Source organism: Gallus gallus, chromosome 7 (assembly GCF_016699485.2).
Source record: "Gallus gallus isolate bGalGal1 chromosome 7, bGalGal1.mat.broiler.GRCg7b, whole genome shotgun sequence".
In the NCBI taxonomy this organism is placed as follows: domain Eukaryota; kingdom Metazoa; phylum Chordata; class Aves; order Galliformes; family Phasianidae; genus Gallus; species Gallus gallus.
In genome coordinates this window covers 26,174,272-26,197,695 of record NC_052538.1, presented here as the reverse complement: position 1 = coordinate 26,197,695, position 23,424 = coordinate 26,174,272, and the positions used below count along the sequence as shown (strand labels likewise).

The 23,424-nt window shown below is 42.6% G+C and overlaps 1 protein-coding gene across 13 annotated transcripts in view; it reads left to right on the top strand.

Moving 5' to 3' along the window:
* The window catches only part of SEMA5B (semaphorin 5B), a 252,209-nt gene that overhangs the window by 218,904 nt on the left and 9,881 nt on the right, over positions 1 to 23,424 (top strand). For 12 of the 13 annotated variants that reach the window (XM_040704228.2, XM_040704230.1, XM_015289991.4 and 9 more), the window contains 8 exons: positions 218 to 361; positions 2,139 to 2,286; positions 3,663 to 3,888; positions 4,515 to 4,733; positions 6,464 to 6,634; positions 7,562 to 7,711; positions 8,612 to 8,656; positions 11,933 to 12,138. In XM_040704228.2, coding sequence (XP_040560162.1) covers positions 218 to 361; positions 2,139 to 2,286; positions 3,663 to 3,888; positions 4,515 to 4,733; positions 6,464 to 6,634; positions 7,562 to 7,711; positions 8,612 to 8,656; positions 11,933 to 12,138 — 1,309 coding nt within the window. The other variant, XM_015289993.4, reaches the window with a different exon arrangement.

Below are 23,424 nucleotides of genomic sequence, written 5' to 3'. Positions count from 1 at the left end.
TTCAATTCTTAGACACCTCAGTGACAGGGAAGTAAGGCCAATGCGAAACAATTTTGAGAGTCCCTTATATATATCTCAACTGGTGTGGTCTGCTTGTTATGAATATTTCTTCAGTTAGTTTGAGCAGTCTCTCATCAGTGCCTTGTGTGTTTGACTGTTAATCATGGGAAGACTATTAGACAACCTCCATAATCTCTTCTCTCACAATTTTTATTAGAAATGGCGCTTGGACACCCTGGTCTTCCTGGGCCCTGTGCAGCACCTCCTGTGGGATAGGCTTTCAGGTCCGCCAGCGGTCCTGCAGCAACCCTGCTCCACGGTATGGGGGCAGGGTCTGTGTTGGACAGAGCAGGGAAGAGAGGTAAGGGATGTTAACGACTCTACGTGTTCACTTCTGTGGTTATAATGTTGGCAGCTGAAAATGGTGGATCTTCTTTGAATGCAGAACAAGGCTGGATATACAGAGCAGAAGGAATTTCATGGCCAACGAGAGATGAGGTTACTCACATATGGCCTCTCTCTTGCAATGTTCTTGCGAATATCAGGGACTGACACCTCCTGAGTAAAAGCAGAAGCCGTGTCTGCTGTCAGCAGTGTAGGGCCTATAGAAAGTTACACTGTTCTGACCTCTCCCCAAGGAAGCAGCTGAATATGCACAGCTTTCATTGTCAATTTCAACTCAAGACAGATTCAGAGTTGAGTTTGCAGGGTATAGCATAAAAAAATCATCTTTTTTTCCCATCTAAACTAAGCAAATTTCATGCAAAATCAATTAAAAGCAATACTTTTTTAACCTTCAGAGCTATCTGCACTGTTTTGTTTCTTCACGCCCAGCCCCTCCTTAAACACATGCTTCAAGGCATCCAGATTGGTTTCCAGCTTTGACATTTCATTAAAGGCCACCTCTGCTTGGCAGTAGACTGTTGCTTGTCCCTTGAGTGGTCACTTAAGACAGATCTCTCTGCATTTCTCAGAATACAAAGGGCAATTCATTTAACTTCCCTTATTCGGGACATTTTAATGTTTGGTTTGATTTGTGGCCATTCAGAATGGTCCTTTTTGGGTTTTAAGGACTACATCTGAGTCAATTACAGTCCTGTGTGATTCAATTTGAGAACAATATTGATTAAAAAGCTGAACAAAATTGAAGTTACCTTTTCTAAAGGGAACATGAAATAACATTAATTCAAGACCTGCTTTTAGATGCATATATCATGCAGTTCAGCTCCAGTTACAAACACTAGTTTCTTAGGGACCAAACAACAGTAAGGGCCAAATCATGAGATGAGAAGATTGCCAAGTGTTTAGCACCTGCCCATAGTGACAGATCAATGTTGAGTTGACCTCCTATTAGTTAAGCAAGAGCTGGGTTTTGAAAATGTTTACCATCCAGTATCTCTGTTTTTGACACGTGGGCTTCATCTTCTGAATTCTTCTATAAATTTAGTGCATAAAAGTTTTGATTAGAACACTTTCAAAAGCACAGTCTTGATCATTTGCTCTAAATGGAGCATTTACTCAGCCTGGAGAGGAGAAGGCTCCAAGGTGACTTGGTAGCGGCCTTTCAGTGTTTAAAGGGGAGCTACAGGAAAGAAGGGGACAGGCTCTTTAACAGAGCCCATTGTGATAGAACAAGGGGAAATGGTTTCAAGCTTAGAGAGGGTAGATTTAGGTTGGATATAAGGAAAAAGTCTTTTACAGTGACGGTGGTGAGGCACTGAAACAGGTTGCCCAGAGATGTGGTTGATGCCCCGTTGATCCAGCCTCACTTTCAAGGTGAGGCTGGATCAGGCCCTGGGCAACCTGATCTAGCTGTGGTGTCCCTGTTCATTGCAGGGGAATTGGACTAGATGGCTTTTAAAGGTCCCTTCCAACTCTGAGGATTCTATGGTTTTATGATTCTAGCTGTTTCAGTGTTTAGCCTGGACAACCACTCCTCCATCTGTATAAAGGATACAGTTCTCTGCCATGAACAGGAATATTGCTAATCTGACTTGTGTCAGCCTTCTGCTAGCTTTTGGTGCATGCAGTAAGTGCATCCAAATGCAGTGTGTCGTCTAGCTTTGCATCCATCATCATTTTATCCCTGAGTTGTGCTGACGTGGACATTTTTTGAATGATGTGCTTTCTCCTTTCAGATTCTGTAATGAGAATAGTCCATGTCCATTGCCAATTTTTTGGTCTTCGTGGGGTCCCTGGAATAAATGTAGTGTGAATTGTGGTGGAGGAATTCACTCAAGGCAAAGGACCTGTGAAAATGGAAATACATGTCCAGGCTGTGCTGTGGTATGTATTGTTTATTGACATTGAATATCGGGTACCTATTGACATTTAGCTTCTAGGGACCTGGTATTTAACTCCTCTCTCCATCTTGGTTTTATTTCTCAAGCTAGAAGAAATTGCTATCCTCAGCTCTTGCTGGAGATGATGCTGAAATGAACTGGGAAGCAGAGAGGTGGCAGATTCCAGAAGTCAGTGAAGTTGGTGTGCGTGTGTGTCTGTGTGTGTGTGTCTGTGTGTGTGTACAGGTTAGGACAGACTGGCATACAGAGAACTTCTGCAGGCCTCTCTAGACTTTAGATATCAAGTCCTTTACCTCATGCTCCACATTTCATTTTCCCACTCCCAAAAATGATCCTGCTGAGTCAAGGAGGTCCTACACACAACAGAAATGAGTCTTGTTGTCATACTTGAGTAACCACCAGGTCAAATACCCAGTTAACCCATCAATGAGGCAACGACTACCAATTTTTTCTCTTTATTTTCCCTTTCCTATTCTGGCAGCTGTTTCATGCAGCTGTTTTAATTAGTTTTATGGGCAGTTTTCTTTCAGTGTAAGCAGATCTGATCTGGAACCTCCCATCTGTTCACAAGCTGTTTGGCATTTACTCTAGAATCATAAAGTCCTAAAGCATTACATTTCTCTCCCTCTGCCAGAAAAGATGGGTTTATTTATTTATTTTTAGGGAAGAACTCAATGTCTTTCACTGGAATTCCTCCTGCTGGTGGTGAGAATTGTAATGACCCCATATCACCCCATTCCCACCCAGCAAGAATGTTGGCTACACTCTATAGATGCTCATCTTTACACCAAGGATGGCAAAAGGTCCCCACTAGGGAGTTCAAAAAGCCAACCAACCAAACAAAAGAAAACAGCAATAAAAAAAAAGATTATCTAAAAGTGTCTTAGAAACAAAACAGTACAGTTTTCAAGGAATGATCTTAACTGATATTTTGTCCTCATGGGGTTCTCCTAGGATGACCTGAGAGCAGCATCTCAGAGTCACAGCAGAAAACTAGTTTGCAGTTACTTTTATGCATTGCCTGTATTATTTTCCTATCCGTAATGTACCATGCATTCTAAGCCCCACAGGACTCTGAGTCAGCAAAGAAAGGCAAACCTGAGGGAGAGATAAAAATAGTAAACACACTTCATCCTTGAGGTCCACCTGAGGCTATGTGCCACCACTGCCTCCATAGTGCTCATGTTTTGAGCTGTACCAAGCACTATCTATCTTGTATCTGTGAGGTCAGAGAAGGTGAATGGAAGATTTTTTAGATACAGAGGGTACCCCATTGTTTTTTAGGATGCAAACAAATTTGTGTCACTTAGCCTGCTGTTCTTTGATAAGAAAGATCACAGTGGTTTTCCTTCCTGGCAGGAATATAAGACCTGCAACCCAGAGAGCTGCCCAGAAGTGCGTAGGAACACACCCTGGACCCCTTGGATGCCTGTCAACATCACCCAGAATGGTGCCCGCCAGGAGCAGCGCTTCCGCTATACGTGTCGTGCCCAGCTGTCTGATCCCCATGAGCTGCAGTTTGGGAGGAAGAAAACTGAGAGTCGATTCTGTCCCAATGATGGCTCAGCTATGTGTGAAACTGACTGTATGTCTTGCCAGTTCTGGGGAACTATGGGACAAGCCTAGGTTTGGTGGTGAAAGGGGGAATTCTCTCAGAGCAGCAAGAACCTGATTGTATCTACATAAATCTTGGCATGTATGACTAATGTCACTGCAGGGATGGAGAGAACCCTGTGACATAGAAGTCAATGCAACCCTGTTATGGTAGTGTATAGTTATTCTTGGTACTTCCAGGCTGCCTTAACAAGAATGGGCAAATGACGAGGATGTAAGAAGAGATATTCTACGGGATAGTTTGTCTTCACTCTTCTTTCTCACTGGAGGTCCCTTTGTGCACTGCCTCCAGGGTCATTCCATTAACTACTGTTGTAGTGCAAGTAAGTCAGTGTCCTGACAGCACAGCCCAGGCTGCCACCATTTGCTGCCCAGAAAGTTAATTTATCAAGATTATCACTAGATTCAGTTTCTCTGTGCACAGATTTCACTTCCTTCTAGCTTTGCTGTAACGCTATGGAACACAACTCTTACTAAGGGCTTTCAACAGAAACTCATCCCCAGAGTGCATAAATCCTGATTTTATTCACAAGCTGAAGAGTTTTTTAAAGCCCAGCAACTGATTGATTTGTGATGTCTTGTTTGTTTTCCTTGAAGCTCTTGTTGACGACCTCCTCAAGACTGGTAAGACCTCTGCACGGATTATCAATGGGGGCTGGTCCTTTTGGGGGGCCTGGTCTTCCTGTTCCAGGGACTGTGAGTTGGGCTTTAGAATCCGGAAAAGAACATGCACAAACCCTGAACCTAAAAATGGTGGCTTGCCTTGCGTGGGGTCAGCGATGGAGTACCAAGACTGCAACCCACATCCTTGCCCAGGTAACCATGATTATCTTCCTGCATGAAATTCCGAGGTGTTCTTCCCCTTCTTAATGACAGAGACACCAAAAATCAGTATTTCCAAGGTGCTTTCATTTTTTTATTTTCTTTAATTTGGGGAATTTTCCTTAATTAAAAAAAAAAAAAGATAAAACCACTATTGTAATGACTCATGTATGCGATCCACACACTTTGGTGCTGTGACCTGTGTTTCACCTAGGCTAAGAGGGGGACACAGCCACAACCTCTAAACAAAACAATATGGTGGCTTGTTTAGTAGTATTTTGCTTGAGGCAGGTTTGATGCTCCATCCAGTGGGGAGCATCATGGTACATCTGCACCTTGGTGAGGAGACGAGCTTAATGAATGTGACTTAATGCTGTGTAGAGATGCTTGATGTGGCAGTTCTTCTTGTGAACACTTGTTTCTTCCCCCTCTCCTGCTTACGTATTGTTCTTGCGATGGGCATCTACTCTTGACATCAGTTACCATTTCCTGCACAGCCAGCAGGGAGTATTCTTGCCTGGTTTCCTGGTTTTCAAGTTTGTCCTCATGTTTATGTTGCACTCCTTGTCCAGAATAGTAATAATAGACCACTGACGACCGTATTCTCACTCTCTTTTCATTCTCCTTGCTCTGTAATAGCTATCTAAGCTAAATTTAAATGATCTTAAACAAAGTACCATGTCTCTTTGTAGTTCTAGCAATTTCTAGCAGTAGCTCTGCCTACCTCTGGTAATATAGTTTGTGGCCTACAGTTGAAAGTGCTGCATTATTATGGTATTATTATGATATTAAAATTCAATGCAAAGATAAAGTGCCAATGCAGATAGGAAAACATGATCAGAATGCATAGCAAGAGCATAGCAGGAGTGTCAAATATTGCACTCTGTGGCCTATAAAAAGAAAATAACTCCAGCACTATAAAGGCAGCTATTAGTACTATTTTGGAAACTCTCAGTGGCTTTTCACTAATGTCTGTGCCCTTCTTCTGTGCTGTTTTCTCCCTTTAGACACTATGATGTTTTACAATCTGTTCTGAGTGCATGATTGCTATTTCTCTGTGTCTCCCTCCGTTCCTGCCTCGCTCAATATGTATACACAATTCCTGGGTTTATCTTGCACTAAGTCACGAGGTTGTTATCTCCTGAAATAGTGGCATGGGGAGCTGAAAATCAGGTAGTCTAGTAGCCTGACAAGAGGGGCTGGGAACCAGAGTTCTTAATTTCCACCCTGGATTTATTATTAGAGTGTTTTGGGACTGTGCTCACATAAAGCCTCTGAGCTTCTGTTTTCTGAAGGCTGGGACTAAGAGACTTGGGACCCCCAGAAGAAAGATGCATATAAGTTCCACTTAGGTTGTGTGACTTTTTTTTTCCAAGTAAATGTGCAGTTACTCTAGGTGAAGTGTCAAAAGAATGCAATAAGGATATTTTATAAAAAGTTGTGTAAAAATAGAACGATTACCCTACAGAATAGTTTCTGTTACGGTGCTTTATGATACAGTCCTTTTGTGCATGGGCTTCATTTGGCATCCACAGAGTGCAGTACATTCCAACCCTCTCTTGACACGAAGCTCTTGTTGTGAGGCCCAAAAGTCCTGGGGTACAAGAAAGTGCTAGCTAGTCTGGGCAGGGTAGATCTAGGTGAGATACTGGGACTCTGTGTCACAGTGAGAGGAGTAATCACTTGCATGTGCCTCTTTCTCCTTGCTTTTCCATATCCTCCAGTAAAAGGCTCATGGTCTTGCTGGACTCCTTGGTCTCAGTGCTCAGCAACCTGTGGAGGAGGGCATTACCAGCGCACACGGACTTGCACCAACCCAGCTCCATCCAGTGGAGAGGATATCTGCATCGGGCTGCACACTGAGGAGGCTCTCTGCAACACCCACCCATGTGAAGGTAGCCACTTCGGGTCCCTGCTTCAGCTGGTTAGGGTGCTGATGGGAGCAGGGTGCATCTGCAGCATGTCATAAAAATAAGCCAGGAACACCATCAGTTACTAACTTTACTGTCCATTCAGTAAATGTATATTGAACCAGGGGAAAAGCAGACATCTTAGTGTTCAAATCAAATGCTTCATCACCTTTCTTTTTACTTGCTCACCAGACCATGCTCTGGCATTCTGGCGCTAGCCAGGCAAAATCTTGTTAACGGATGATCAATTTAAAGTAATTGAAAAAGCAAGACTTTGGTTCTTGAATGTGGAAGCTTTCAAGACAAACAAAAGGAGTCATGAAGCATCAATCTGTACTGTTGCTGAAGGGGAGATCCTTTTTCTGTCTTACACAGACTGGCAGATGAGTGTAAGCTACAGCTCAGAGGACAAAGTTCAAATCTGTGCTGACTTTGAACCACTTTTGTGTATCTCTGATCCAGTGCAGACTGACTCCTGCTCTCAGCAACCTCAGTAAAACTTTGTAAGCACTCCAACTTGTGCTGGCTGCTTGGGGTATCCTTCAGAGACTACCTCAAATTTGGAGGCCCTGTGCATAACTGTCCCATCCAACTGCTTGTACGTTTTTAACCACAAAGCTGACACAGGAGTTTTAAAACCAATTCTGCACTATGCAGTGCTTTATTTACTCTCTGGTTCATTTACTCTGTATTAAGAAAACTACAGTGGGACAAGTAGATTATGATGCTTCCACTGTTACTTGTATCACGATGATTAAACTCACGGAAGGCTCCCGGATTGGATGTGCGGGAGAGGCCCAGGTGAGGAACTGAACACGCTCCAACATGGGAGAAGTTTGGTTTGGTTTCCACAAGGTATCCTTTTCCTTCTTGGTGATGTTGTCTTTGTGTTCTCTTGGTCTTGGATTTAAGGTGGCTGGTCAGAGTGGTCAGAGTGGAGCCTGTGCAATGAAGAGGGCATCCAGTATCGCAGCCGTTACTGTGAGGTACACAGCCCAGACTCTTCTCAGTGCGTTGGAAACAGCACACAATACCAAGATTGCCTGTATAATGAAATTCCTGGTATGTACAACATCATTGAAGAGGGAGAGGGTGGGACCATACAGGAGAGAAGCTCATGACCAGGTCAAGCTAGGGTGAGATTTTCTCTGCTACAGAAGGGCATGGATGCTTCCAGTAAAGCAAACAAACTAACAAATAGGTTATCAACTCTCTTGTTGAAGGCACAGGATAACTGAGATTCCTTTGGGGCAGCTTAGCTCTCTTTTAATACAGAATTACCTAGATCTGGAATGAATAACTAGTATTGCTTCACCCAAATTGAGCCTTTCAACCTTGCGTAGTTCATTTTAGGCTGAGTTATAAAAATGAGCTCTGTTCTCAGCATGGCGCATGCCAAAGAAGGTCCTTGAGTTCAGTTATGAAAGGAAGCATCCCAGAAGCGTGAAGAAGCAAGGTGGGGAGGATGGAGACAACTACTGTGTGAGGTGGGGGGGATAGTCAAAGGTCTAACAGCAGCATGGTTGATGGACAGATAGCAGTCATCATTTTCTACTCTATTTTTTGTGGAATTCGAATGTCTCGGGAAAATATGTGACACAAGGCTAGCCTGAATAACATCTTCCAACTATTCTTTTGTGGATTGTAATGACCTGGCTTGAAAATCTGAGATCCCCATATGGTTGTAGTCTCTTTTTCCATGATTTTCTTAGCTGTCTTCTTTTCCTTAAACTGAAGAAGCTAAATCGCAATCAGGTAACTGTACTGTAATTGCCAGGTCTTTGGAGAGGTTTTGTTGCATGTGGTTCACAGTCTGAGCTTTTCATTCAATTTAGAGAGACTCTCAGCTTGCTGCAGAACACACGAGCAGATTCTTGTGTCTGGATCGCAGGGGGGTTTAATTACTTAAAGAAGTAAAGTGGTGGCAAAATGACAACTTTCTCCAATCTTCTTTTTGTTTAGTGATCCTGCCAGCATCCAGCATTGATGAGAGCACAAACTGTGGAGGTAGGATACCACTAACAATATATCTTATTTTTGTCTTAACCTGGCTTCTTTTCTCCCTGTGCAATATCAAGCAAACCATTAATCTATACAGCTCACATCCCAGTGATAGCCTTAATTCCACTGGAGTCTTGCTGTCTGAGTCAGACTGGAGGAATGTATCACACAGGCCACTTGTCAGTTCCAAGATTTTTGTTTACCTGGGGGTTTGGCTTGGCCACCAAGGGTCATTAATTACCAGGGAGCACATTGCTTGTCTGTCTCTTCCCACGGGATAAATGGTTCAGTAGAAAGGAAGACATAGTCCTCATGTCACCACTGTAAGCCTCCAGCTGTTTGGAGGCAGGTGTTTTTAAGTAACCTGTAAGGACTTCACTGAACAAAGTCTCTTAGTTCCTTTTCTGATATAGGACTAGATTTGAGTTTGTAGTTGTCTTCCAAGCTCTTCTTTTCACTGAAGTCCTCACCTCAAAGAAGTTGTCTCCTTTCTGCATGTAACTTGGAAAGATCCAGTCATTAGTGTCACTCTTCCACTGCCCTACGAGCCACTGTGATAAGAATCCAGACTAAAGAAAATGGCAGGTGCTTTTGACATTTTTAAATGCTAGTTTCACACTAATGACCATGTCAATTCCAACTAGCACCACACCCCTGCTTTCCTGAATTCTAAATGATCTGCAGGCTGCCAAAATGTTTTCTCCCTGTGGAGATGATGGCCAAAGGAAAAAAAAAGAAGGCATGCCACCTGTGGAATGGAAATGCAGCCACTGTGTTTGTGACTGTTGGATAATCAATGGAACTGATTTCAGTTCCATTTCATTGATTTCCAATCAGTGGAAATAAGATTTCAGCACCTACAATGTAACAGTTCGTTTTCTGCATCAGTCCTTCCCTTCCAGAGAGTGCAATATATCTGCTTCAGTTCCAGGACTCCTTCCTATGGGTTGCATTCTGCCCTCATACTCTCTATTCACATTTCCTTCTTTTTTCAATAGCATTATATTTGCTACTGTAATCTACATTTTACCATCACTAATATCATTTATTACTTATTCTGCAGTATTTGGCAAGAAAGCTGTAGCAATTGGACAGATCAGTATGATGGGAAAAGGTGTTTCACCAGAGGTGTAATGACAAAAGGATTGGCATGATAGAAAAGTGCCACGAAGGAAGGGAAGAAGATTGCTTACCCATATCAAAAGATTCCAGATTTGCAGGGCAAAGCTCTATCAGGGAGGGATCTCCAGAAACAGATCCTTCCCCAGTGGCAGTCAGCCCTTAGATAGGGTCTAAGAGAGGTGCAGCCAGCCTAAATGTGGGAGTGCTTTATGGATATTCTATGATTCTGTGTTTTAGGAAGGATTTCCTACTGAAGTGAATACTGAAGTGAAATGTAACAGAGAGCTGAGACATTCAGTGCAATATAAGCAAAGTTGGATGGAAGGAGAATAAAGTGGTGTCGTGTAGCTTCACCAAACACAGTTACATATCTGTGTTTTAGCTCTCATGAGTGAGGTAAAATAGGCAGAAATTTTTTGGAAAGGAAATGTCTTTTTGTAAATATCTTAACAACATTCAGTAGGAAATTGCTGTCTTTCTGCCATTTTTTGGACCATCGTGAGAACACAATAGAAAGTGGTAATCTTGCAATAGAATTTTACAGTGTGGTTTGAAAAATAAATGTAGCTTGTCAGTCTAATAAATTCTGTATGTTCCTTACTCTAATTATGATTGAAGTGCTTTACTTTGCTGTAGAACTCTCTTGGTTTGGTTCCTTTTAAACTCAGGAGGATATTCTTTAACTGAAGATTAGAGGAGAGCAGCAGTCTAATGGGCACAATTCTGTATTTGAAAAGCATATCAGTTAAAATGTAAGATGGCACCAAAAAATGCACACACCGTGATCAGATTAAGAATGAACCTCATTTAAAGCCACTTTCAGAGTAGTCCCTTCCATTTCTCTGCACACAGCTAAGCCAACACAGCAGTCTGCCCAAATGAATTGGCAATCCCCACTGAGCCAGTGTGGCCATCCTCTGGGACAGCTGTCCTGGGGGGCAAGCAGTGGGGCATCCCTCCCAGACATTGGTCCCCTGTCATTCTTGCTTGAAAGACTACAGAGAAAAAGCATTAGAAGACAATAATATTTGGGGCCATCCTTGCTGATTCTTATTCTGTAGATTCCCCAAAGCAACACAGCCAAAGACAGCAGGGTCATAAACTTTTGCTACCCAAGAATGCCTCTGTTTGCTTCGTTAACTTGGTGGCTGTAAGGATCTCTAATGTTTGTTCTGGTGTTGGTGGAGATTTTTTGGCAGTTCCTTTTATGGTTGGGTTTGAGACCCTCCAAAGGAAGGGAGGAGCAAGGAGTACTCTGGCATTCTCCCCCTGGCCAGAGCTGGGAGTCAGGTATTCCCAGTGCTCGGGGCACTCCTGGAAGCCACAGCTCCTTCCTGGAGCTTGGAGGGTGCTGCTGTAGTCCCATATGGAGGGATATCTGTAGGCTTTTATGGACCGGGAGCTTTTCTTTTGGAAATACTCACACTGCTGCTACTGCACCGACACCTCCCTGCGACTGCCTTCCTATCTCTGTGGAGGATGCCAACAAAGCAGGTTTTTTTCAAGCAGTTACCCCCTTCCCTTCTTCCTCCCTATGATTCTCATTCCCTCGATGACTGCTGTTTCACCATTAGCCATACAAATACTCCTCAGAGGTAGTAGTGCAGAGGTGGCCAAGCAGCACTCCCCCGTGAATAAGCAAGAGTGCTGAGTATGTTTGGATTACACGGGGGAGGACTGTGTGTCTCACTCACCCCACACAAGGTCTCATAGGCATTTCGGGCAGCTGACAGAGAGGGCTTTCCCCTCCTTTCCTTCCCCTTCAGAGGAACACTGAGGATTTTTATCCCCTTATTTCCATGACACACACATGCTTTGGAATCCGTTAATGTGCATTGTTTGTATGGCTCATTTCTTTAGCTGTCAGCTTAACATAATGTTTAGATTCAATATCAATAGAGGGGAGAGAGGAGAGACAGGGAGGGAGCTTTGAGAAATCAATGCGTGAAACTGTTAAATTGCACAAGGCAGAGCTGCAGTGGGGAGACTGATTTTCGGGGAGATTATGTCAGTTTATGTTGGAACGTAAGACTCGGGCTTCAGCAGCTTATTAAAGTTGATCCCGAGATGTCACGGCTCTGGTTTGCACCTGTGGTCTTGTCCAGAGAGGGAAAAAGGCTGTTCTTTAAAAACAGCATCTCCTGTCATTTTCTCTTGCAGGTTTTAGTCTCATCCATCTGATTGCCACTGGGGTCTCCTGCTTCTTTGGCTCTAGCCTCTTAACGTTTGTGATTTACGTGTACTGCCAGCGCTGCCAGAGGCAGTCCCAGGAGTCGACCGTTATCCACCCAACCACTCCCAACCATCTTCATTACAAGGGCAACACAACCCCCAAGAATGAGAAGTACACCCCCATGGAGTTCAAGGTAGGGTACTTGATGGGAAATGCCACAAACAGCTTGATGCTGCCTGAGCAATTCTGTATTTATGTCATGGCTTAGACTGGGGAGGTTTGTGTTTTCTGCGCCCAGCTGTTGGCATTGTATGTGGGGCTGAAGGGGCATTTAGCCATACTGTCGGAAAGGGGTTAAAAAGTCTCATTACTGCAATGGGATTTTGTTCTGTTTCACAGTCCTGATGAATGCCAGCCTGGCAAGTACATACCAACGTACTCCAGGCCATTCTGACTATTGTACGTACACAAATTGTCCTCTAAGAAATCAGTAAGAGCTCAGTTCACTGCTTTGTTTGCGCGTGGTAAGAGGAAACGGAGGGGAGGAAGAATAAAAACAGAAACTTCATTGACAAATAGCTGGGAAAATGCTTATTGGTAGGATGAGATTCTGGAAATGCTTTGTGAACTGCAAAAGTGGAGAAAATGAGAAAGCAAAGAGAGTTCTGCCCCCTCCATCAGGACTGGACAGGATTTATCCCCAGGCAGCCATGCAGAAATTTAATGATAGCTGTAGACTTGGGTGCTGAAGCCTTGGGAGAATATTGAAGAGACATATTCTGTTGGCACATCTGCTTGCTGAAGTGAAAATCACCCATTATGAGAAGACAGGACTAAGGATGCAGGAGACAAGATACTCAAACAGTAGCACACCGCTCTGTCTGAGCATTGGTCTCCAGGTGAAATGTGAGATCAGAGGGGCTGAGCAGTGGGATGGGTGCAAGGTTTTTTGTGTCACCATGGGAGGAACAGCCTGCCTAAGGTGAATTGAACAGGAGCATTGTTTGGGTTGTGAATACAAAGCAGCAATAAATCCTGCAGCTGCTCATTCCTTCATTAAGCCATGTGCTGTTGACGTTAGGATTGTCTGTTTCTGTTGATCTGGCCTGGCTTCTGACTGAGCCCCAACACTGTGATCGGCTGCGGGACCATTGCCATGGGCTGAGCTCCCCGGGTGTTGGGGCTGTTTCTACATAAGGACGTTATAATGCTGGGCACAAGAGGACTCCTGATGTATGACCATGATTTGCAATGTGAATACGTGAATACGCATCAGAATTAAGAGCTTGTATCAAGTCATTTGAAAAGAGTCCACGTTGTTTTGGCATTTTAAGGGAAAACAGTGTGAGCTGGAAAATAACAGACCAGCTGGGCAATAGGATGCACTGAATTCCTTGTGTTGGGCATTGTAACCCCTCAGAGGATCCCACTGCCTATAAATGCAGTCTTGAAAATACATTTTCTAGTCGTGTAAGGCTACAGTTGCATACAGTTTAATAAGGATGCGGCATCGTAATGCGAGTCAGCATAGATTTGTGGAAAGTAAATCATGTCAGGCAAATTGGATTCCTTTTTTAAATTAAATAAATATTGATCTAGATGGGAGGGAAGCAGCAGACATATTGGGATTTTCAGAGGCTTTTAACAAAGTTTCACAGGATGTATTATTCTACACGCTCTGTATACGTGGGTTAGGTAATAAATTATTAAGACAGGCAAAGAACTGGGACCTGATCCTAGAAGCTTCAAACTATGACAGTAAAACTTTCAGTTATGTGAGGAGTTGTGGCAAAGTCAATAGGAAGATGCAAGTGAGAAAGGCTTCCAGGAACGAAGGTGAGCAAGGGTATCACCTTATTTCAATGAATAACAATGAAGGTAGAAGACAGGTTGGGTTTTTTGGGTTTTTTTGTTTTTTTTTTTTGTTTTGGGTTTTTTGTTTTTTTTTTTTTTGTGTGTGAGAAAAGTATGTCATTGCAGGATTGGCTTTATATTAACATTTTCTTCATAATTTATACTATCTTATTCCATCAGATTGTGCTGAAGTAGAAAGAACAGTTAAAATTTAGAAGAGAATGAGGTTGTTCCCAGAATGATCTTGATTGATTGGGTAAATGGATTCTGAAACGCAATATGTCTATGCAAAGTGGTGCAGTGGAGTAGAAGTAATAACAAAGCCGAGCAAAGTTTAAAATAGCAGCAGATTAGTTAATGAAGTATCAGGAGGGAGTTGACCTCCTTGATAGATCCATCTCTGAATACTTGATCTAGTGTGTAGCAACAGTGAGCAGCTGCTAGAGACTTCTTTCGATGGACGCGAAGTGCATAGGCACTAGATCAAGTTTTGAAAAGCTAGTTTATTCAGAGGAAGGCATTCGGTAGCTGGGCTCGGGGAGAAAAGACCTGGGCATAATGAAAGACACACCAAATGGGGCTTATTTACAGAACATTAGAAAGTGAAACAGTTCAGGTGCGTGAGTCTGCAGTCATTTTACAGGCAAAAACTACATGTTCAGGTGCAAAGGGCTACTTGGTAAGTCATATTCAGAATGGTGAACAAGGCAAATAGATTTTTGGAAGAGGTGAGATTTACTTATCAGGTGGAGCCCCTTTTCTCTGTTCGTGTGAAATATTTCCTCGTATTTATCTTCCCTACTGGCCCTCCTTCCTTAAAGTCTGGCCTGAAAATTTCTTATTTAATAATACAAATACACCGCTCCTCAGAGTTGCTTAGAAGGAGATAGTGGTAGTGTAGTAAGCGGAAGGCTCTGTGTGCTCTGTGCTGTGTAATTACAGAACTTATTATTAGCCAGCTTTATATTTAGGAATAACTGGCATAGTTTTCTTAGGGTCAGGAGAGAATTTTTCATGCCTTCAAGAAACGTGTAGTTTTATTGTGGTGCTTCACAATTAACATTCAAGTGACGAAGGAGCTAAAATTTACCTCCTGGAAAAGGAGAGTTGGACTGAGCTTGTATATGAGCCCATCTGAATTTCAAGTGTGTACATATGAAAGGAAGTGAAAACACCTGAAACTCCAGATCCTAAACCCAAATAAGCGTACACAGCAGATGCTAAATAAATAAATAAATAAATCCCCCCAAACATTTTTTGTTGATTAAAGCAACAAAATTGTAGGTTTCTGTGTGTGTGTGTGTGCATGGAGAAGTTGATATACCCGTGATTAAGGAAAACCACAGCGTGCAGACTGTTTTTCAGTAACAAAAAATGATAATACGCAGTGATGTGATGGTGGCAGAAGGCTGAGCATATGAAAAGCCTATTATTCGCATTCTTTGATAATACTAAGCCTTCTGCAGCCATCTTTAGTTTATTTTCATCTTGAAATATCTCTGCTCTCCAACCAGCAGGTGAACACAGTAGAAGGCTTGGCAATGTTGCATTCAAATGTACAGCTCTGAAGGCAGACTCATAAATCAAGGTGAATTTTATATGAAGGCAGATTTTAATGAAGAAAGTGCTAGCTGATCTGAGCCTTGTTGGGCATTTCAGCCTAGCAATGCAGTAATGCAGATCAGATGTAAATATCATACATAATGGTGACCTATTGATCATTTCGCTGACGCTAACTTGCCTAGGCAGTGTTTTGCAGAAGAATGTGTTATTTTTGCTGGCTGGTTTTCCCTTCCTGTTTTACTTTCTCAGGAATGCTGCGGGGTTTATTATTAGCTATTTTAGCCATGGTGTCTTAAAAGATTTCATGCATATGCATTTACCAGCAGCACGTTGATTTTCATTTGTTATTCACAGATTGTAGGGGAGAGAACTTTTGGGTCACCTAATAAGCAGTTCATGTTTCATTAATTGGTTAAAGTTCATACAGCACTCTGACAATATTGAAGTCTGTGCAGAACAAGAGCATAATGAAATAAAAATTATCTGTTCTTCACATTTTGGCACGATGGGCTACAGAACCATCTACGACCTTCCCAGTACTGACACGATGATTATTTAGAATGTGGCTATCAAAGCAAAGGGAAGATCCTCTCTTTTGACGTCTTGCTTCAGCTAGTTGGTGTCTTATTCATGCGAGTTGCTTATTTAGCATCATTCCAATGGAATGCCAGATGATCCTGCAGTTGAAGCAGGAGGATGTAGGGTCAATGTTGAGCCCTGGAGAATTAGGAACTGCGAGCTGCCACACATGAAGAAAAGCTTTGGACTGAACATCTTCCTATTGCTAAGTCCTCTGCCAATAAAGAGAGCCAATTTTTTACTCTACATGGGATATGGACAGGCAAAGGCATCTGCACATTGGTCCAAATCCAAAACGGAATGGCCTTTGGATCAAGCCAGATGTGATTAGTGAGAAATATAAGTTTGCAGGATGGTTGTGATGATGATTCTGCAGATTTTCTTCTTGATTGTGCTGGACAGACTTCCCTTTGTCCTTCCTTCCTTAAGCATAGTCATTAGTCATGCAGTCAAACTCTTTCTGCGCCGTCGTCTCAACTAAGCTAGGGAAGCACTTGAACACTGCATCTGTTCTAGGCGTCACTGCTGCTCTCACACACACCAGGGGTCAAATACTGAAGTTTTGCTCAAGCAAAATAGTCGTTTATGTTGAAGAGTAAATATATGGGGAGGAATGTGAAGTAAAAACCGAGTGAGATTGCAGGAAATGGCAGTGAAAAATGGAGACTAAATATTTTATGTTTCACCTTGTGCCTTAATTTTCCAGGAAGACACCAGAAAAGTGCACATTAAGTTGAGTAGGACTGTGAGTCCTGTAGTTGTCCCAAATTATATAGCAAATATAAATTCACCTACCAGGAAATGGCAGAATATTCACTCGCTTTCCTGGAGCTCCAAATAAAATAGAAAATAGAATGAATATTTTTTAATAAATTGAGAACAATGCTGTTGAGAATCAAATGAGAATGCAGATCAGATATCAAAAGTCTCTAGAATCTGTGATCCACACTTATTAATCACGAATAATTCATGGCAATAAAATATCAATGTGGAGGGTTATGAAACAGAAATCAATTCTGTCTTCGGAAAAAGAATCCTTCTGAATAAAACAACAGACTGAGCGTTTGGCATGGCTTCCAGCATTGCAATATGAAGTAAAGCTCAGGATATAGGAAGGTGGATGTCCGTAGGGATTTCAAATGTCTCTCTCGTGGTGATGGTCATTTTTACTGCCACTGAAAATCACACCTATTTTGTACCAGGGAGACAGTTAATGGTTCAAGTTTAAATGAGCTTTAACTGCCATCAGTGCCAGAGGAATGTTTGTCTCAGTCAACCTTGGCCTCTGAGGACGTTTGTTTCTTTCTGCCATGGAAAACATAGGGCCTTCGTGTCCTGTTGCTTCATTTAGTGTGTTACTACTTCAACTAAAATCGGCTAACCCATTTATTTGTAGTGATCATAGCACACAGACTGATAGCACTGTGATAGAAGAGTTTTGTCTTTTCCCAGTGGCCCTTTCATTGTGCATCGTTCAGGTCCCAGGAAGTAGCTGTGAAGTTCAGACATAAGCCAGCAGTTGGGAATCTCAACATAACCAATAAGTCGCCAGCAGCCTTAAGAATTTGCTTGAGCTGCATGCTGTTTTAGAGAGAGATGTAGCTGATGCAATCATCTGGAATAAAATAAATACACACACATATACAAATATAGTAAATCAAATTGAAACATAAATTTTGTTCCCAATAAATTTCATGTGTTACAAAGGCTATTTCCCCTGAACAAAGTGGCATTTAAGAACATTAAGTGCTTGAATGGTAGAGTACACATTTTTAGTACTTACCACGAGTATGGTATTATTTGAAAAAGAACAGTAGGGGCAGGGGGTTGTATTGGCAAAGGAGCATTGTGTCCTTTCTTGTATGATCCTGCAGTTGCAAATATCACTTCAGGGGACTCTCAATTTGCATAATGCGTGCTAGGAAGAGAAAGCAGGAGAGCTTACTGATGGGGAAAAAAGGATTAAGTGGTGCATCTCAGTCAAACTCCATTAGTGTCTTTTCTCCCCTTTATATCATTGGGTCGAGTCAAATTGAGCAGTCAAGCATGCCTGGAGGTGTGGGTGTCCAGGGACAGCTGTGCCTGTGGAGCACTGTGCATCTCTTGGAGGTGTCCTCACCCCAGGGCAGGACCAGCTCAGCACGCTGCTGTGTGCATGTCACAGATATCACCCTCATGTTGATATATTATTTAAGAACAGGGGGAACTGCCAATTTGAGCAGTTTCCTTGCTCCTGTGCCCTCCGGGATGCAAAGCAACTACTGCTAATGGTCCCGCAAAGGAAATTATTTCCCCCTTCATCCATTCTTCATGAATGCTCTTTATTAATTCACAGGACTGTTATTGCTTTCTGGGAGGTGAGAATCCGCCTTGCTCCTCTTTGCTTACCATTTTGTGAGAGTCCAGCTTCATGGATGACTTTGTTTTCCTCTTTCAGCAATATTGAGAAGTTTTAAATCATGCTGGGGATAGATGCTTCATATTCGTCCTGTTAGGTTTTCTGGTATTGGCTTAACCTTTTCTCCTCCTCCGTGTATGACCAGGTGGGTCTGCTTTGCTCTCAGGTCAGGATTATGGTCTGTGCTGTGCCTTCTCATAGTCTATGCTAGTCATCATGGGTGCTTGCACCAACTTTCTTTAGGGCTCTGCTGCCCAAGTTGTGATGGTGTGTGGGCATGAACAAAACAGGTTTGTAGGTAGACAACTTTGGTTTGGTTTTGATTATTTTTTTATATCAGATCAAGGAATCAGTGGAAAAAGAACTCAGCTTTTTGAGCATATGACCTGCTATTTCAGATCTGGACAGCTGTGTTCAAAAAGTTCATCTGAATTTTCCAGCTAAACTCGGGGATTTAATAATTGATATTACTTTTGTCTTGCAATTTTACCTTTCCTAATTTCTCAGGGGTTTACATGTATCTCCCCTACCCACCCACCTGTGCTGGAAGGAGAATTAAACGAAGAACTCCAGAAATGAGAATAACAAAACCACACTGCATGGAAAGCTGTGTACTTACATGACTTCCCTCTACTGGCCAGAACAGGAATATTTCAAATATACCCTAGTCCCATTTGCTAAAAATTAATGGTTCTCCCTTGGTCCAGGTGCTTTAAGTGCTTCTTCCCTCCTCGTCTCCACAAAGCTCTGGCTGGCACTGGTATGCACAGCACTCACAGTGGGAAATCCTCAGTGCTTTCAACATATGGAGGAAGAAATAATTATGTTTGTAGAAGAGTTTAAAGGGAACCATAAAAGCAGGGAGCTAAAATAAAGGCAGAGGAGAATATTGGACAAACAATAAATACCAGAAAACATAAACTTAGTGATATTCTTGGAGGGGAGCTGCCTCACTATTCATCTGGAATATCTCCACTAGCAAATGGTAGATTTTTAGGTAGAATTCTAAAGAAATGGAGCTGCATATATACAAGATAGATAGCTGTGTCAGTGTTCAGAACTGGAGCTTGCAGCAACGTTTCAGCTATTGACACCTTCCCCCAGTGCATCGTTTTGATGTGCACAACAGGTTTGGTATAGGGAAAGCAGGCACAGCTCTGCCTGCACTCTCCTGTAGACAGGGGGATTCCTCATTAAGTCAGCTCTAACGCTGTCCTGAGATTTGGCACTAAGCATGTGAATAAAGGAAAAAACTGAAAATCGGTGGAGGAATGAATCTAGATGGACTGTATCCCAGAGCCTGTGAGAACCAGCTAATGAACAACTCCAATTACCTTTATAAATATCACGGACCTTGGGCAAACTCCCAGTACCATGAAATGCAAAGGTAACACAAAAGCGTCTGTAAGAATGCAGGCCAATTTCCTCCCAGCTAATTGAGTCATTTTTAAGCTCCTCAAGTGCGATGCACTGAAGTCACACAAGTAGCTTTAATAACTCTGTGTGAGAAATACCATTTGGATTCGGGGATGAGGCAAAATATCTGTTAAGCATACATTCACAGTCAATAACATATTCCTCAACATTCCCCATTCAGCAAAGCATATCAAGGGAGTGCTAAACCCCAGTTGGTCTTTAAAATTTGGCAGAATGGAGGCCATAGCAGAGAGTGAAACCAGGAGAAACAAATGGGATTGACTCGTCTGTGCTTTTAGTTACAGTGATGGAAACTCACTGAAACAAATCTGTGTCAGTGTTAATATCTGAAACCTGCACTAATGTTGGAAAGGCAACATATCACATACTCTTTATGAAATGAAAGGTGCTTTGATGGAACTGACAGCTGAGTTGGGACCATAATGCTGAGAAGGAAGAAATCAAACACGGCCACTTTTTGCACAGAGTTTCAGCATCAGCAGATGAAAGAAAAACACCAGACTGAGCTGCATACGGGCAGATTCTCAGTTGGTTAAAAACTGCAGCTTCACTGGTCCATACACTTAAAGAAAAGAGCGTGCTATAGGTGTCTGAAATAATCTTGTGACATGTAAGTACAAATTGGTCTGGACAAGAACGCTGCTGCAGAGATTGAGACTTGGCTAATGGACTGTAAACATCGGGCAATCGTTAATGGGAACATACGGGGCTATGGGGAGGAGTTGTTCAGGGCACTGCAAGCAGAAATACAAGGTTTGGTTTTATTTAATATCTTCATTAATGAGCTTGGAGAGGGTGCAATCAGTGTGTTAATTAAACTAGCAGAAGAGACGAAACTGGGAGGTGTGTCAAAAAAAAACAGCCGTTGGTATAGAAATAATGGAAAATGACCTGGAGAGGGATAAGTGTAGAGAGGAAATAACAAGGTAAGATGCAGCATGGGGAGAAAACAAAGCAATCTTGAGGAAAATAATCAAAAAGCAGCAGTTTAGAGGGTGGGAGATACTTGGAAAGCAGTACGACTATGAGAGACTGAATAGAGCTAGCAGATGGCAAATTAGGCTCAGTTTTAACTTTTATTTCTATTTTTACTACATCTTTTTATTTTCTTTTCTTTGCACCACTGCAGTTACACCTTTGCAATTCTCAGCTCAATGTAGCACTGCAGGCTGGCACTGCTCTGCATGACTTATGTTTGTAATTCACCGCCAGAAGCGACTCTGAGACCATCCAAAAGCTCAGGGCTGTAACTGCAGCAACGCAGGGAAAGCTGCCTGAAACTGAAGCCCAGTATGGCCAAGCTCCTATAGGTGATGCTCTGCACCCAGTGTGTACTATTTAACTTGTTTTAGAAAGCAGCGATTGTACATCTGTTGAGTTGATAGCACATCCAAGGGCAGTTGGTAAACCTCTGTGGTGATGCTGTTGTGTGTGGGGGGGACCCATTAAGCAAAGAGGCTCATGCACCAAGGCATAACAGGGCAGCAAGGAGACAGACTGCACCGTCCCACACAGCTGAGGTCATGTCTGCTGTATTCTGTGCACCAGCTATATTGGGAAGCAGTGTAGGGCCGCCCAGAATTTTCCTTTTGTATCTGAGCACCACGTCATGGGTGTTGCCACCACCAAACTGTTGTCAAGCCAGAGGTAAATAACTTGCTCAGTGCTAAACACCTGCACTTGCCAGTGGGAAGACTTCCATTGACTGTAGTTCCTTGTTAAGAAAAAAAACATGGATCTCGTTCTAAGCAGGGACACATTTTTGCCTTATTATTACAACATGCAGTTGGTTTTGTCATCGTACCCATGCTTAAAGTCAGAGATGTGCCAGAGTATCTTTCTGACAATAGTCCTTTATGTTGCCAACTCTGAAGGTTTTTATAAGCTTTAAACAGCAGTAATACAACCTCACTCTCTCCCAAGTATGAGGATAAAATAGCTATTTTCAAACAGCTATAGAAAACTGTAGCTATTCATTTTCTTATAATTGAACGTTAGTTCCATTGTTAATCCGAGCACATCTACAGATGCTGCCGTCATTTGGGGGCTGCTTAATTTATTTACCAATAACAGTGAACAAAGAATTTCCAGTCTAAAAATACGGTGAGCTTCCATCCCAAACGAACATGCAATCATAAGTTTAGTGTCGCAGTGGGGTTTCTTTATATCTCTTTTTGAAAGGAAGTACCTTCTTATACAGAAAATAGATTCTTCATCTGTACATCTACGCTCCCCTTGTAATCCTGCAAACAGCCGTGCTGAATCTGTTGGAAAAACTCAATACATAAACCTTGGCCGGTGCTACCTTTGGCTTCAGCATAGAGATTGTAAAAACATCAGGTAGGATAGTTTGTTTAATGTAATGCACTAAGCAAATCGTTAAGAAAGATCCGACAGAAGGATTATTACAGTCTTATAAGTCACTCGTAGCTTGCAGTAAATACATGGGTCTCATAAGGTCCTTCTGGCAGCTTTCCATCTTTGCAGCGCTGTTTGTAATGCATAGCTTGAGAGACCCAGCAGTGTTGTGGCATCGGGTTGATCAGAAGAAAGGGAGCATGTGGGTGGGCCGGACGTCGTTTGTTTTCCTGGTGTTGAATTTTGCTGAAAGAGATTATTTTAGTTATATGGTTTATTTGGTTGAAACGCGATTATTATGCTAATTATTTCCAAATTTACCGGTTAATTATAATTCTGAGCTCTCTACCTTGGTGCTTCCAGAGGTGTACAAGCTGTGGGAAATGTTTCTTAATATATTTCTGCAACTCTAATTCATTTGGCTAACGTTCCTAGAGCACAAAAAGTAATGTCCTTTAACAAGAAGGCATGGCTAGCCCCATAAAACGGCTGATCTGTATCGAAAAGGCATTTTGCTCATTCTGATTTCACTGCAAGAAACAAACGACTTTCAAGGAGCACAGAAGAAACTAAATGTTGGATGCTGCATTCATTACATCATGGCACAATTCCCTTAAGCCTCCATTTTCCTGAGGGATGAGGGGGAGTAATGGCCCTCCGACTGTTGCTACAGGATGTATGTTGGATGCTGTTTCATGAAAATTGGAAACGCTACTTTAGTTCTTTTAGGGCTAATTGTGCAACTGAGTTCAGTGGGAATTCTGTCCCTGATTTCTGCAGATGCAGGATGCACATGGGCTTGATTTGGATGTTGCCAAGAGGAATGGCTTGACTTCAGAGTTCCTGTTTGGTTCCTGGACTTTTATTTTTGACCTTTGTCTATGTCTACAGTGGATGACGAGGGTTAGCAGTGACTGGAGTGCTGACCCTTTGTTCCTTAGTGCTGCTGCTTGCTCTGTGAGGAAGTAAAAGGGGAGGATTGGACACACCCCAGTGTCCAACATTACAAACAAGCCTGAAGATGGGAACTTGGGGCTGAGAGCTGGATGGGGTGGTTCGAAGCTCTCTGAGAAGGTCACCCAGTGTATGGGAACTGTTGAATCACGGCCTGAACCTCTGATTGATCAGCTGAGGCAAGCACTGAGTCAGCCACAGGAACACAGGTGAAGGCAATTCAGCTGTGTGACTGGAAGGGGTGAAGCCTGGCTGCATCTCTCCTAGAACCCATTTAAGGGCTGACTGCTCCCTTTGGAGTTTTTTTGCGAGCCTCCAGCATGGGTGAGCATTTTC